The 16444-nt window shown below is 40.2% G+C and overlaps 1 protein-coding gene across 2 annotated transcripts in view; it reads right to left on the bottom strand.

Annotated features, from left to right (window-relative positions):
* The window catches only part of prkar2aa (protein kinase, cAMP-dependent, regulatory, type II, alpha A), a 319318-nt gene that overhangs the window by 41924 nt on the left and 260950 nt on the right, over nucleotides 1-16444 (bottom strand). For both annotated transcript variants that reach the window (XM_043707640.1, XM_043707638.1), the window contains one exon: nucleotides 3213-3319. In XM_043707640.1, the coding sequence (XP_043563575.1) occupies nucleotides 3213-3319 (107 nt within the window). The remainder of the gene's footprint in view (nucleotides 1-3212; nucleotides 3320-16444) is intronic.

Here is a 16444-nt window from a genome sequence, read left to right on the forward strand (position 1 = left end):
TGCAACGTATTTCACAATAAAAATCGTCAAATAATAGTTATTTGATCATTAACCAAATAACCTACATCCAGAGGATGCACAACAGAAATACTGCAAGCTGCAAAGCAAAAGATTCTAAAATTCATGATTAAGTGCACAATGTACACAATGTATATTGTAAAATCTAAAACTCAAGAGAACCTGAGCATGGCATCACTCCAACACTTATTATTTTGATGAAATCAGGAGGTCTAAATTTCATAGCTGTAATTTAAAACACCTGCATACTTTGCAAGGTTTATAGTTCAGTGCGTACTTCTCACCAGTCTCTAAACAGATCTACCCACAAAACAGAAAACAGTAGCAAGAGTAGGCCATTCAGCCCATTGCATCCACTCCACTATTTAATACAATCATGGCTGATCCTATACCTCAATGCCATTCTCGTAATCTCTGCACATACACCCTTAGCTTCTAGAAATTTGTTTCTTCATGAACATTTTCAGTGACTTGGCCTTCTGTGGTAGAGAATTCCATAGGTTCACTGCCCTCAGTGAAGACACTTTTGAGTTGCAACAAGCAAAATGGCCTACCCTGTACGCTAAAACTGCGACCTTCCAGCCAGAAACATCAATCCTCCATCCAGTCTGTCCCCGTCAGAATTCCATACTTTGTGAGATCCGCTCCCATTCTAAATTCCAGTGAATAAAGACCCAATTGATCCAAAATCTTCTCATACCATAAATCTGCCGCTCCAAGAGTCACCCCTGGAGAACTTTCACTGCTCTCATAAGATAAGACGACTAAAACTGCACATAATACTCTTCTGATGTGATCTCACCAAGGCCCTGTACTGCTACTATAAGTTGTCCTTGCTCCTGTACTCTAACTCTCTTGCAACGAAGGTCGATAAAGACTTGCCTTGCCAACTCCTTGCAAGCTATTTTCAAATTACATATTGCCCAATCTGCACTGACAGTGGCAGAATACATCAAGCCAATGGACACATGTTCTACAGGACCAAAGGTAAAATTTGTGAGAGATTTCACTTTTCGTAAATTTAGGGATACAAGCTTCACGGTAGCTTCAAAACCTCTAAACGTATAAGAATATCATAGAACAAGATTGTACAGAAGGATGCCATTCAGACCACTGCATCTGACCTGGCTCTAAAAGAGCTGTCCAATTCACTTTTCCCTTCACCCTCCCTCTACCCCTTGATTGAGAAGTCAAGCTCTGTAATTCACTGTGACATCACAAAACAAAGACTTGATAAAAGTATGCAACATTTCCCAATTTGTCTTTTAAATCCAGGTTGACAGAAAGCATGGAACAGAGTTGTGAACTTAAGATGAATTAATATTTTTTACAACCAAACGTAGCCTTCAGATCAACAAACTGTCTTCAGGTCAAGAAAGCTTGACAGAATAATTACCTGGATATCAGGGTACAAGAATGCAATATCAGAGTAAGAAATACCTCTGCACAACCTTCACAAAATTAAAGATGGGTAATAAATACAAAATAGAGTTTAGATTAGATTACATTACAGTGTGGAAACTGGCCCTTAGGCCCAACAAGTCCACACCGATCCGCCGAAGCGCAACCCACCCATAACCCCTACATTTACCCCTTACCTAATACTACGGGCAATTTAGCATGGCCAATTCACCTAACCGGCACATCTTTGGACTATGGGAGGAAACCGGAGCACCCGGAGGAAACCCACGCAGACACGGGGAGAACGTGCAAACTCCACACAGTCAGTCCCCTGAGGCGGGAATTGGACCCGGGTCTCTGGCGCTGTGAGGCAGCAGTGCTAACCACTGTGCCACCGTGCCGCCCACAAAAAGGAAAGCCAATTTGATCAGTGGAAAGAGCAACTGTAAAACTACATCAACTAGGTTGGAAGGAAGAAGTGAAGAAAGAAAAACAAGAAAACTAAATCAACTCATTTGTAGGATCTTGGGGTATGAGGGTTGTGCCAAGATTAGACTGAGTGACATCAAATGAGGGAGGGCATGGTAGACTATTTGGAAACCTGGATATATCACTAGTGTTGATAAAACAAATACATCTCACCTAAAAGCAGTTTGCACTGACCTAGAATTTGCTTTCAGTTTGTGAAGGGACCAACTATGGTCATTTCCTCTCACTATTGCACCTAACCTACACATCCCTGAACTATGGGCAATTAGCATGGCCAATTCACTTAACCTGAATTATAAAGACAGATTACTTAATTTTAATATACGCAATGACATAGATCAGGTTGTCATGTAACATTACCTCACAGCTCAATGTATTGGAATTTCTTAAGGAACAGGAGTGGAACTAGGACAACTGGCCCTTCTAGTTGGTCCATCATTCACGAAGATCAAGTCTGATCTTATATCGCAACTCGACTTTCAGTACTATCCCTCAGTTCCCTTTGTTTTCAACATTCAAATTTTGTCCCAAATATTCACAATAACTGATCGCTCAGAGCTCTCCTGCATATAGAATTCTAAAGATTCACAATACCTCTGGGAGAAAATAATTCTCATCTTCTCTGTCCTGAATTATCTCAGACTGTGATTCCCCAGTTTTGGACTCCGAGCCAGAGAAAACATCTTCCCATTTTCTGCCCTGTCCAGCTCTTAAACATTTTGTATGTTTTAATTAGATCACCTAATACCAAATTGCAGGAAATACAGGCCATGTCCATTCAATCTGTCCTCACATGCCAATCCTCTCAGTTTGGAAATTAGGCTTGGCAACATATAATCAAAGACAGCAGTACATAATTTTTTAAAAATTTAATAAACATCCACTCATGTTACTGTGATTTTGCAGTGCAATGTTAATCTTGCATTGAATGCTTCCTTAACACTTCAGAGTGCTCAAAGATAAGTACAATATTTATTCTTCAGACCCAAAGGAAATGATGTACGTGGAACAGCTTGGTGCTTTACAAAATAAAAGAGGTTTAATGATAACTGATTAAAAAGTAAAAGGTCAATGGCTGGACCTGAAAAATAAACACCAACTAAATTGAGCTGACCTGCAAAACAAATTATTTTTAAAAATGCAACAGAATTTCATTATCAAGTGTGTACAGCAGTTTGGAGTTATAACATCATGGTGAAGGCCACACACAACATCGCTAAATGGGCTAATTTTTAAAAGAAATTTTGTTTAAAAATCAGGTTTAAACAGGAACCCTGTAATATTATGAAGTTAAAACTCCTTACCGTTCAATTACATAGAAATTGTCTCCATCATCATCTTGGTCAATGACATGTTCTGAAGGTTCAACTTTCCTCTCGAACATTGCATCAAGGATTTGATATATTTGTTCCTGTTAATTATAATGGGATGTCATGAGTTAATATAATTTTTTAAACTTTCTATTTCATTCCTCCATGTGGAACAAAATCGCCATCAAGAAGTGAAAACAAATCCTCTCAAATGTAGTTTAGATACCATGACAAAAACAGTTTCAATAGGATGAAAAAGATCATGAATTTCCACTTGACACTCAACACTTCCAGTAACAAGAATCAGCTAACATTTTGCTACAATGTTCAATTATAAAACACCATTCAAACTTAAGGCATTCAATATGATCATTCAAAATTGAACCTGTGTCAATATAATGAATTACACTTTTTTAGATTAGATTAGATTACTGAAAGTGTGGAAACAGGCCCTTCGGCCCAACACGTCCTCACCGACCCTCCGAAGAGCAACCCACCCAGACCCATTACCCTACATTTACCCCTTCACCTAACACTACAAGCAATTTAGCATGACCAATTCACCTAACCTACTTGCCCCAAACTTTGCAAATAACAAATCAGCAGAGAGCACTATGCACATTGGGTCCATTTGGTAGCAAAAACAAGAAGGCAGATAACTATCTGAATGGCTCTGAAAGGAGAGATGGATCAGTACAAAACCTAGCTGTCCTAATACTCTAATCAGTCAGTTAAGGTAAGCATGCAGATGGAGTAGGCAGTGAAGACTACAAATGGTATGTTGGCCTTTATAGTGACAGGATTAAAGTGCAGAAGCAGGGATGCCTTGCGGAAATTAAACAGGACCTTAGTGAGACCACATTGGGAATATCTGGTCTCCTTATCAGAGTTTTTGCTATCGAAGGAATCAAAGACTAATCCCTGGTATGGCAAGAATGACATCGAATTCAGAGAATCCCCAAGTGTGGAAACAGGCCATTCAGCCCAACAAGTCCATACCAACCTGCCAAATGGCATCCCAACCCAGGCCCATTCCCACACATTATCCCAGTAACCATGCATTTCCTGTGGCTAATACACTGAACCTACACAGTCCTCAACACTTGGGGCAATTTAGCACTGCCAGTCCACCTAACTTACACATCTGTAGTCTGGAGGAGGAAACTGGGGCACCTGGCGGAAACCCACGCAAACAGAGTATGTGCAAACTTCACACACAGTTGCCAGCAGATGGAATTGAACGTGGGTCACTGGTGCTGTGAGGCAGCAGTGCTAACTACTGAGACACCGGCCGCCTCTCATATGGAGAGCTAGAATCAATTTAAGATTTACTCGCTGAAGTTCAGAAGAATAGGGATGGGAGGATCTCATAAAAGCCTATAAATTTCAAATAGGACTAGACAGGGTAGATGCAGGAATGATGTCCTGGGTCTCATTTACAAATTTGGGCAAACTATTTAGGTCAGTGATGAGGAGAAATTTCTTCACCCAGAGCATATACCATTCACTACCGCAGAAAGCAGTTGAGGTCAAACATTGTATGATTTCAAGAAAGAGTTGAACATAGGACTAAAAGGATTAAAGCATATGGGGAGAAAAGCAGAACTGACAACAGAGTTGGATGATCAGTAATGATGAATGGCAGAACAGGTGCAAAGGATCAAATGGGCTACTCCTGCTCCCATTTTTTATGTTGCTATGTTTCCAGTTAGAAAGTTCCCGGTCCTTTGACCTTCCTGCATCACTTATTTCCTCTCACACTTTGTTTTGTGACAGAAAAAATACAATTGGATTTAAAGGAATAACTGTAAGGCAGCCACAATACTGCTAAAAGCTACAGTGCAACATTGATGAAAACAACCATTCCTGAATTGCCAGTCAGAAGAATGATTAAGCAAGTTGACGAAGAGCCAAGGAATCTTTTTAAGGAAAGAAAATTATACTGTTTTCAATAATGTTTGAAGCAAGATGAAAATACCATATATTGAACTTTTTTTCAATAGCATTCTGGCATTTACAAAATATTGTTAGAACCATAGCAGGATCTTCACTCATGCTTTACTACATCATGGAGCCTGAGCAGGATGCAGGACCAGCAGTAGTGAGGTTAAACAAAACAGTGAGAGTCAAGACATCCCAGAAGCTGACAGACCATTGGTGGACCGGTGATGGATTCTGGAGCAGCAGCAGTGAGGTTAAAAGAAGCAGTGAATGCAAAGAGGTCCCAGAACAGACTGACCAGCAAGATTTTGAACAATAGTAGAGTAGATAAATGGTGGTATTTCTCTCTTCTCACAATCACATAGTGAAGTAAGTAAAAACCACCAAGTCCAAATTAAAAACTTTCCATTAATATTTTAGAACTTCAAAACAGCATTTCAATGCTAGATCAAGTTAAGGAGATTTGGTTATTGGTCTGACATAAACAAGAATAGGATTTTTCTATTCAATACTGAAGTAGAAGCAAGGGTAAAATAAAAGCAAGGGACCATACATACTTAGTCAAAATATGACTACGGAGCTCAGACTCAGACATCTTGCACTATGTGGGAAATCCCAGACACTCCTGGAGATCTGAACGACCATGCTCCGACTGCAGCAACTTAAGCCCCAGGTTCTGGAGCTTGAACAGCAGCAGAGGACACTGCAGTGCATTCATCAGGCCAATAAGTGGACAGCATGTGCAGACCAGATGGGCCAAATGGCTTGCTGTAAATTTCTGAGTCTATCATCTATAGCCTTGCTCAAAAATCAAGACTTCAATTGGAGACTGGTTTCCATACAGAACAACTGAAGGCAGCTTAATCAGCCATATGTGTGCATTATTTGCAAAGCAACTGGCAGAAGTTCCCAGCACTTTAGCAGTAGGACTCTGATTATGCGAAGAAGGAGTTCCAAGTATCTGTTTCTCGGGGGGGGGGAACAAAAAACAAAACTAGGGATTAAATTCCCAAAGCTTTAGTTCAGAAACGCTTCAGGTTTACATCAACAACTGATCCTTTTCTATTATGAAAAGAACATTAAAGAAGTTGAAGTCAACAATCACAATTAAGAAAAACGCCTCTAGTGTACATAACTAACAAAAAATATCTTCTATTGGCTCACCCACCAAGTACACCAGAAGGGGGAGAAAACTGCCTGATCAAAAGAGCAACTTGCTTACATGTGAATTTTGTGCATCACTGATGATGGCATTTTTATAACTGGCCTTAAAAAATGAATACAGATGTTAATTTTTCAATTGAGATTCATTTCACATTAAAAAATTGACAAACAATTTACATTCGCTGCATTTTAGCTTATCAAACTGAAGATGACAGGTTCTGTAGACAAATGTTTTGATCCTGTGATGGATGTCAAGTCACATCTGCACTGAAGATGAAATCTGCAGAACTTTGATGGTATTCAAACATAATTACTTAATCATCATGAATGTTAATACGCCACAGAACCAACTGGAAATTTGGCACAAATTGTACTTTTCAGCAGAAACCAACAGGGGAGAAAAATAATAGTGTAGCACCAGTTTAACTCCAACAAATAAAAATGCAATTGACGAGCAGATGCTTCTTTCAGTGCCTTCACACATGAAAGCACCAGTTGGTGGAGGAATAAAGGCAGATGCGGAAATTTTCTCAATGTTATTGAATAATCTATCTAACAAATTATAAATGGATGTTAATTTGTCATTTTTTTGTATATTAATTTAGTATCCAGGGAACTTAACTTGCATTGTTTTTGCAATGCACAGGCTGCTCTCTCTGCCAGGGAATAAATGAATCATAGGGAAATTTCGAAAAAGGGGATAGAAAAATCACAGTTAAACAGGAAAGTACAGAAGTATTTAGCATGAGCAAGATCACTTCAACAATTAAATTCAAAATACATCACTAATTAGTGATCTGACGCAAAGTTTAGCGTGGGACAAATGGATGTGAATTCATGGGACAATGGCACCAGTACCGGGGAAGAAGGAAGCTGTTCCGACGGGATGGTCTTCACTTGAGCCATTCTGGGACCAGAATCCTAGTGAATCGCATAATTAGGGCTGTCGACAGGGCTTTAAACTAAATGGTGGGGAATTCCAGTTATAGAGGAAATTAGAAAACCCAAATTAAAGGAGACAGTAAGAGTGCACAACTCAGGAGAGGTTATTAAAATCTCCAGCACAGCCACATCGAACAGCGTGCTTGGAAAGAGTTAGCAATAAATCTTAAGGTACACTGGACAAAAGAATGACAATGAGAAGATGGATGATTTATGCAGGACTGAAGGTGTTATAATCTGAATACACGATGTATAAGGAATAAGGTAAATGAACTGTGACGCAGATTAAAGTTGGCAGATATGATATGGTGGGTATCTGGAGATGTGGCTGCAAAGGGATCAAAATTTGGAACTGAATATTCATGAATATACATCCTATCAAAAAGATAGGCAGGTGGGCAGAGGGGGTAGAGTTGCCTTATTAGTAAGGAATGAAATTAAATCAATAGTAAGAATTGAAGTAGGGTCAGATGGGATAGAATCTATGTGGGTTGAATTGAGGAACCACAAAAGGTAAAAAAAAAGGTTGGAGTTATGTACAGGCCTCCAAACTGTAGTAAGGAGCTGGGGTGCAAGGGCAAGATACAGCAGGAGTTAGAAAAGATGTGTAGGAAAAGCAAACCTAAAGTGGTCACGGGGGATTTCAATATACAGGAGGACTGGGAAAATCAGGTTGGTTGTGATTAGATTAGATTACAGTGTGGAAACAGGCCCTTCAGCCCAACAAGTCCACACCGACCCGCCGAAGCGAAAAGTGGTCACGGGGGATTTCAATATACAGGAGGACTGGGAAAATCAGGTTGGTTGTGGATTGCAAGGACAGGAATTTGTGGAATGTCTACAAGATGACTTCTTGGAGCAGCTTGTGGCGAAGCCCACACGGGAACAGGCAATACTGGATTTATGTTGTACAATGAGGCTGACTTGATAAGGGAGCTTAAGGTGAAACAACCCTTCGGAGGCAGTGATCATAATATGTTTGAATTTACTCTACAATTCGAGTGGCAAAAGATAGAATCAGAGGTTACTGTATTACAGCTGACAAAGGCAACTACACAGAGGCATGAGAAAGGAACTGAGCAGAATTGATTGGGAGAGGAGCCTAGTAGGAAAGACAGCAGAACGCCAATGGCAAGAGTTTCTGGGAGTAATTCAGGAGACACAGCAGAGATTCATCCCGAGGAAAAATAAACATGGTATAGGGAAGAGGAGGCAATCATGGCTGACTAGGATAGCATCAAAGCAAAAGAGAAAGCATATAATGTGGCGAACGGCAGTGGGAAACCAGAAGATTGAGGAGCTCACAAAGACCAACAGAGGGCAACAAAAAAAAAGAAATAAGGAGGGAGAAGATTAAATACAAGGGTAAGCTAGTCAGTAATATAAAGGAAGACTGCAAGAGTTTCTTTAGATATATAAAGGACAAAAGAGGGCATGGGCTACTGGAAAATGATGCTGGAGAGATAATAGTGGGAAACAACGAAATGGCTGAGGAACTGAATAATTATTTCGCGTCAATCTTCACAGTGGAAGACATGGATAATATCCCAAAACTTTGAGAGAGTGAGGGGGCAGAGCTGAGTATGATGGCCACCACCAAGGAGAAGGTGCTAGAAAAGCTGAATGGCCTGAAGGTGGATAAATAACCTGGACCAGATGGACTATACACCAGAGTCAAGTGTGGTGCTGGAAAAGCACAGCTGGTCAGCTAGCAAGAAAGGAACAGCAGAATCGACATTTCAGGCAGAAGCCATTCATTGGAATATTCAGGAATTCCTGATGAAGGACTTATGCCCGAAATGTTGATTCTTCAGCTCCTCAGATGCTGCCTGACCTGCTGTGCTTTTCCAATGTCACAATTTTCGACTTTGATCTCCAGCATCTGCAGACCTCACTTTCTCCTGCACCCCAGAGTTCGAAGGAAGATAGCTGAAGAGATAGTGGAGGCAATCTTTCAGGAATTGCTAGAATTAGGGAGGGTCCCAGAGGACTGGTAAATTGCTAACGTGACACCCCGTTTAAAAAGAATAAGGCAAAAGATGTAAAAATTACAGACCAATTAGTCTAACCTTGGACACGGGTAAGCTGTTGGAATCCATTGTGAAGGATGAGATTTCTGAATAAATGGTAGTGTACAGTAAAATAAGGCAAAGACAACATTGTTTCATCAAAGGGAAGTCATGCCAGACAAATCTGAGAATTCTTTAAGGAAGTAATGAGCTGGTTAAGTCAAGGAGAGCCAACACATGTTATCCATCTGGACTTCAAGAAGCCCTTTGACAAAGTGCCACACAGGAGGCTACTGAGTAAGGGCTCATGGTATTAGAGGCATGGATAGAAGCCTGGCAGAAAGCAGAGAATGGGCATAAAAGGGTCCTTTTCAGGGTCACAGTTGGTGATAATGGCGTTGAGTGTTGGGACCACAGCTTTTCACTTTATACATTAAGGATCTAGATGAAGGAACTGGGGGCACTCTGGCTAAGTTTGCAGATGATATACAAATAGATAGAGGGTAAGGTAGCATTGAGGAGTGAGGGAGGAGAAAGATCTGCACAGGTTAGGAGAGTGGGCAAACAAGTGGCAGATGGAATACAATGTGGGAAAGTGTGAGGTCATGCACCTTGGTCGGAAGAACAGAGGCATGGACTATTTTCTAAATGGGGAGAAAATTCAGAAGTTTGAAATACAAAAAGACTTGGGAGTCCTAGTCCAGGATTCACTCAAACTTGCAGGATGAGTCAGTAGTTAGGAAGGCATAGGGATTTATGGCATTGTTTTTGAGAGGACCTGAATATAAAAGCAGGGGTGTATTTCTGAGGCTCTAGAAGACTCTGATCAGAACACATTTGGAGTATTGTGCAGAGTTTTGGGCCACATATCTCAAGAAGGGTGTTCTAGTCCTGGAGTCAGTTCAGAGGCGGTTCATGAGAATGGCCCCAGGAGTGAAAAGCTTAACATATGAGGAATGTTTGAGGTCTCTGGGTCTATACTCAATGGAGTACAAAAGGACAAGGGAGAATCTAATTGAAACTTGCAGAATACTGAATGGCCTGGATACAGTGGATGTTATGAAGATGTTTCCATTAGTAGGAGAGACTAAGACCAGAGGGAACAGCCTGTGAGTAAATGGAAGATGTTTTAGAACAGAGATAAAAAGAAACTTCTTCAGCCAGAGAGTGGTGAATCTATGAAATTCATTGCCACTGACGGCTGTGGAGGCCAAGCCATTGAGTATATTTGAGGAGGAGATAGATAGGTTTTTGATTACCAAGGGGATCAAGGCTTATGGGGAAAAAGTGGGAGAATGTGGTTGAGAAACTTATCAGCCACGACTGAATGGTGGAGCAGACTCAATGGACTGAGTGGCCTAATTGCTGCTCCTATGTCTTATGGTCTCTAAAGAGATACATAGCAGAACTCATGAAAATTACTTCATACCTGACTACATCAGTTAAAATAGGTTACATTTGCGAAATATTCTGCTAACACAACAGTGTAGGGTTCAAACTAACTGTCGTACTTGAATACATAATTTAAGGTGGCTCCTAAAAGCAGTGTCACAGGAGCAGTGTTACTGAAGAGAGACGAGAATCATTGTAGGTTTAGTGTATTGTTGACAGTACAGACTCAATGGACTGAAGGACCTTGCTGTACTAGATGATTCTTTGATTGCTGTAACCAGATATTCTGCTGTCTGCCATAGGGAAGAGCATTACAAGGATATTCTTTGCCCAAATCTTACTTGGTTTTCACCTTCAAGATGTATTACACAGAATCTTGACTGTATGGCATACTCAAAAGAAGTGTAAGGAACAACATCAATGGCTGTAGCCATTGACAACTCATGAAAGTTATCCTCTGTCAACCCAGAATGCTTGTGGAGTATCATCCTCAAATCTGTCTAACTTCAGACAACTTGTAACCATTTTCCTCCTCTTATATGATGACATACAAGCCATGATTCTTACCAATGGAACTACTATAAAGCCCATCTCAGGGAAGACTGGGATCAAATTAATGCAATGTCACTGCACCAACCTTCCCAAAATTATTCACTTCATGGAACTGCAGAATGTTTTATACATCTTTTCAATATTTTCTAAAAGCAACATTTCTAAAACTGACCTATAGGAGTCAGCATTGTTTCCATTTCAGAAGTGTAAGAAACGGTCAAAAAGGTCAAATATGACCTTCATATTTGTACTGATAAACTGCTTGTTGATCCATGTAAATGATATCAGCAAGGTACCTGTCAAGTACCTTCTCAAAATAATTTACATCATGGACATTATCTACTATATATCCTTTCATAAGTCTAATCTGTGTTTCTTGAAAAAATCCATTAAATGACAGATATGTGTTGCTTTTTATAAATATCCACGGACTATCCTTAAATAAATGAAGTTTTGAGGAACATCTTATTATGATGTACAGAAAATCAAGGTGAAATATCTAATTATCTGGTATATTCCTTTGGCTCTTCTTGAATGAAGATTACCCACGACAACTTCCAGACCTTCTGACATCATTTCTAAATGCAGTGATAATTACGTTAGGCAGACTCTGCCAATTCCCTCCGCATTATCTGGTACATGCCATCATAGAATCCCTACATTTTGGAAGCAGCCCATACTGTCCTTCCAAACAGCATCCCACACAAACCCATCCTTCTACCGTTTCCCTGTAAACCTGCATTCCCCATGGCTAATCCACCTAGCCAGCATATCCCGAGAGACTAGGGGCAATTTAGCATGGCCAATCCAGCTAACCAGATCACCTGGAAGAAACCCACATGGACACATGGAGAATATGCAAATTGAATCATGAGTCAGTACCTTGCCCACTTTGAGCTCTATTAACTTGTTCAATTTGTACAAAATTTCCTTATCCAGGTAACCCATCCTTATGTAGAAATAGTGGTCATAGTTTAAATGCGGGGGTGGGGGTAAGAGGAGAGATGAAGGCATTTAAAAAGAGGAAACATTATGCAAGGACAATTAAAGTTATTTTGACCATTTGACATTTTCATACTTTCACTACTTAATTCCTTTTCTCATACTTGCAAATCCAAAATAAATTTTATGAACAATAGCAGCTTTCTTGCTTAACTGTAACTAGTTTCCAGAATTGCACCATCCCTATCACATGCCCACTTGTTTGTATTGTAACAGTAGCTTTGATGCCATACATTTTTATTTTCCTATTCTTGGCTTCCAGCATATTTGGTAATCATCTTTCTATATGTCTCATCCCTCTAGAATACTTGCTCTATCTTACCATATGTCTTTCCCTCCATTTGTAGATACCCTCACAAAACATGCAAGCTAGTGTTGTGTAAGTAACATTCAAGTGTTCTGTTATGTTTGGTTTTGGAAAAAGTAGTATCACTCAGCTCGATATAAAACTGCAAACATTTGGAGCTCTGTGTTCAACGTTCAGAACATGGGATTTTTACACGTCAATATTTAATTTGTGGTGAGTTTTGCTCTTTTCTATACTACAATCAAAGTTTTCAAAGGGTTACTAACATCAAAATTAAGAACGAACTGTTTCAGACAAGAATGCAAACCACAAATGCTCAGTTGAAGGACAAATCAAAAGTTCGAAACATATTACAAGCACTATTTATTCAAAGCCAGAGACTAATGAACAATGGTTGCTATTGACTACGAACTGTTTCATATCAGCATCAATATTCTTATCGCACTAAATCAACTTCCAGCGTCAAGAAAACACCTCTTATATAATACTGAAATGGAATGTTAAAATCTTTCCATTAATGTGTCACTAGCATGCCAGACCATTCCAGTGACAGACGAATATCTGCATTCCTTCAACTGAAACAAGCAATGGAGGCCTCAGTCCTTACAGTCTTGGTATACCCTGGCAAACACAAAAGGCTGTTATAGAGCCTACATCTTAATTCTGTGTTTTTAAAATCTTTCCCGAACAAACCTTAATCGGCAGCAGTCCTCAAACTAATCACCAGAATCAATGCAAGCAGCCAAACTGACACCATTTATTTTCATGTCCTCAGCTTGGTTTTCCTCCGAACAGTTCCATCAGGAAGTCAGATAGAAGCTCATTAGTAAAAGAAAACATGCTGCTTATGAATGCAAGAGAGTCAATTCACTCCATCATTCAAAGTAGACAATTAAAAATTCCAGCACCATTTCCCCATTAATTCAGCTTGTTCATTCTCTCCTATGACATACGTCAGTGCTTCTGAATGTTTTTTTGAAAGGTTCTTTCAAATTAAGTAGCAATGAGGACTTATTGCACTCAAATTATAATACAGTATAATATTTATTGCAACAATATTGCATATAAAGTGTTTAAATGATGCCTTCAAAAATGCCTTTTACTTTGATACAGTACAGATTTATTCCATATTAGAACTATTCTAAAACCAACCATACCCTTAGCCAAGCAGCTGTTACAACTACAACACCAGCATCTACCTGACAATGTAGAAAATCCAACCTGACCAATGACACCACATCAGTCTACTCTATCAGCAAACTGATGCAAGACATTGTCAACAGTGTTATTCAGTGGCACTTGTTCAGCAATAATCTGCTCACTGACAGTTTGGGTTTTGTCAGGGCCCTCAGCGATAGACTTCATTACAGCCTTCATTCAAACATGGACAAAAGAAAAGAACTGAATTGCAGACATGAGGTGACAGTGACTGTGCTTGACATACAAGCAGCATTTAACAGAGATGGCATCAAGGAGAATGAGCAATACTGGAGTTAATGGTAATCTAGGGAAAACTCTGCACTGGTTGGAAACCATATGCAGCACAAAAGAAAATTTGTTGGGAGATAAATCATCACAGCTTCAGAACATTAGTGAAGGAGTTTCTCAAGGTAATGTCGGTGGCCCAGCCATCGATGACCTTCCCTTAATTGCAAGGTCAGAAGTGGAGACAGTTGCTGATGACTGCCCAATATTCAACACCATTCACAACTCCTCAGATATTGAAGCAGTGAGTGTCTATTTGCAGCAAAATCTGGACAACTTCTAGGTTTGTTAAACGTGGCAAGTAACATTCATGCATCACAAGTAGCAGGCAATTATCACTTCTGACATCATCTTCCCCTGATATTCAATGCGATTATAACTGCTGAATGCCCTAACAACATTCTGAGATTACCAATGAGCAAAACAAAATACTGAACTAACCCAACCATATAAACACCACGTCAACGAGAGCGGGTCAGATACTAGGAATTCAAAGGCAATTAACTTGGGTCCCAACTCTCAATCTCTTAACGCAAGTCTGGAGTGCAAGGCAGGACTCTCCACTTCCCCATATGGATACAGCTCCAACAACATTCAAACATTTTGATTCCATCCGAGACCTCTCAGCATACTTCAGTAGTAACCCATCTACCATTTTCAACCATCACTTCCTTTGCCACTGACAAACAAAGATAGCAGCGTGCACCATCTTCATGACGTACTGCAACTCAACCTGGCACCTTCCTAACCTGCAATCTCAACCATTTAGATGGGCAAGGGAGCAGATACGTAGGAACATCACTACCTGCAAGTTCCCCTCCAAGGCACATACCATCCTGGCTTTGAAACACATAATTGCTCCTTCACTACTTTTGGATGAAAATTCTGAAACATTCTTTCCATAGAGAACTGTAGATATACTTAGACCTCAAGTACTGCAGAGGCTCATCACCATCTTTGCAAGGGAAAATAGGGATGAGCATGAACTTAAGGATTTGCTAATGTTGCTCAGATCCCACAATTGAATTTTGAAAAACAAACCCACAAATATGGTCAAATTATTACTTCTAATAGCTTTAAATATAGGATTTCTAGTTTTTCCTCCACAAAGATTTCAACAGAATCAACATTTCTTACTCTATAAAACAAAGCTATGCAGAGTACAGCCTTCACACTGTTTGAACCATCAAGTTAAAATTAACACAAGCAAGGACATTCAGTGAGGAGAGGAGGAGGTGTTCATTCTTTTTTGAACATTTTTTTTGTCATCCTCCAGGTGACAGAAAGCTTATAGAGCTGTATAAAGAGGCATAAGGAGGCTCAAAAAGGTGAGAAGGACTTGACTCTGGAATTCCAGAACTGCATTTGGGGGGAAAAAAAAATGACATTACAGGGAAAAACAAGTGATTCATTCCCGGTATGGTGGTCACTTAGAGTCATAAAGTCATAGAGATGAACATCACAGAAACAGGCCCTTTGCTCCAACTCGTCCAGACTGACCAGATATCCCAGCCTAATCCAGTCTCATTTGCCAGCTCTTGGCCATATCCCTCTAAACCCTTCCTATTCAAATACCCATACAGATGCTTCTTAAATGCTGTAATTGTAACAACCTCCATCACTTCCTCTGGCAGCTCATTCCATATATGCCCCTTAGGTCCCATTAAATCCTTCTCCTCTTACCCTAAACCCTTGCCCTCTAGTTCTGGACTCCCCCAACCCAGGGAAAGACCTTGTCCATTTATCCTATCCATGACCCTCATGATTTTATAAATATCTAGAAGGTCACTTCTCAGCCTCTGACGATCCAGGGAAAACAGCCCCAGCCTATTCAGCTTCTCCTTGTAGCTCAACTCCGCCAACCCTGGCAACATCCTTGTAAATCTTTTGAACTCATTAAAGTTTCACAACATCCTTTCGATAGGAAGGAGACCAGAACTGCACACAATATTCCAAAGTGGCCTAACCAATGTCCTGTACAGCCGCAACATGACCTCCCAACTCCTGTATTCAAACGCTCTGTTCAATAAAGGAAAGCATACCAAACACCTTCTTCACTAGCTTATCTACCTGTGACTCTACTTTCAAGGAGCTATGAACCTGAACTCCAAGGTCTCTGTTCAGCAACACTCCCCAGGACCTTACCAGAAAGTGCATGAGTATTGCCCTGATTTGCTTTTCCAAACTACAGTACCTCACATTTAGCTAAATTAAACTCTATCTGCCTATTCTCAGTCCACTGGCCCATCTGATCAAGATCCCATTGTACTGTGAGGCAACCTTCTTCGCTGTCCTAAACACCTCCAATTTTGCTGTCATCTGCAAACTTACTAACTATACCCCTATGGTCACTCCCAAATCATTTATACAAAGGACAAAAAGCAGTGGACTCAGCACCGATCCTTGTGGCACACCACTGGTCACAGGCCTAC

This window comes from Chiloscyllium plagiosum, chromosome 18 (genome assembly GCF_004010195.1).
Source record: "Chiloscyllium plagiosum isolate BGI_BamShark_2017 chromosome 18, ASM401019v2, whole genome shotgun sequence".
Taxonomy (NCBI): Eukaryota; Metazoa; Chordata; class Chondrichthyes; order Orectolobiformes; family Hemiscylliidae; genus Chiloscyllium; species Chiloscyllium plagiosum.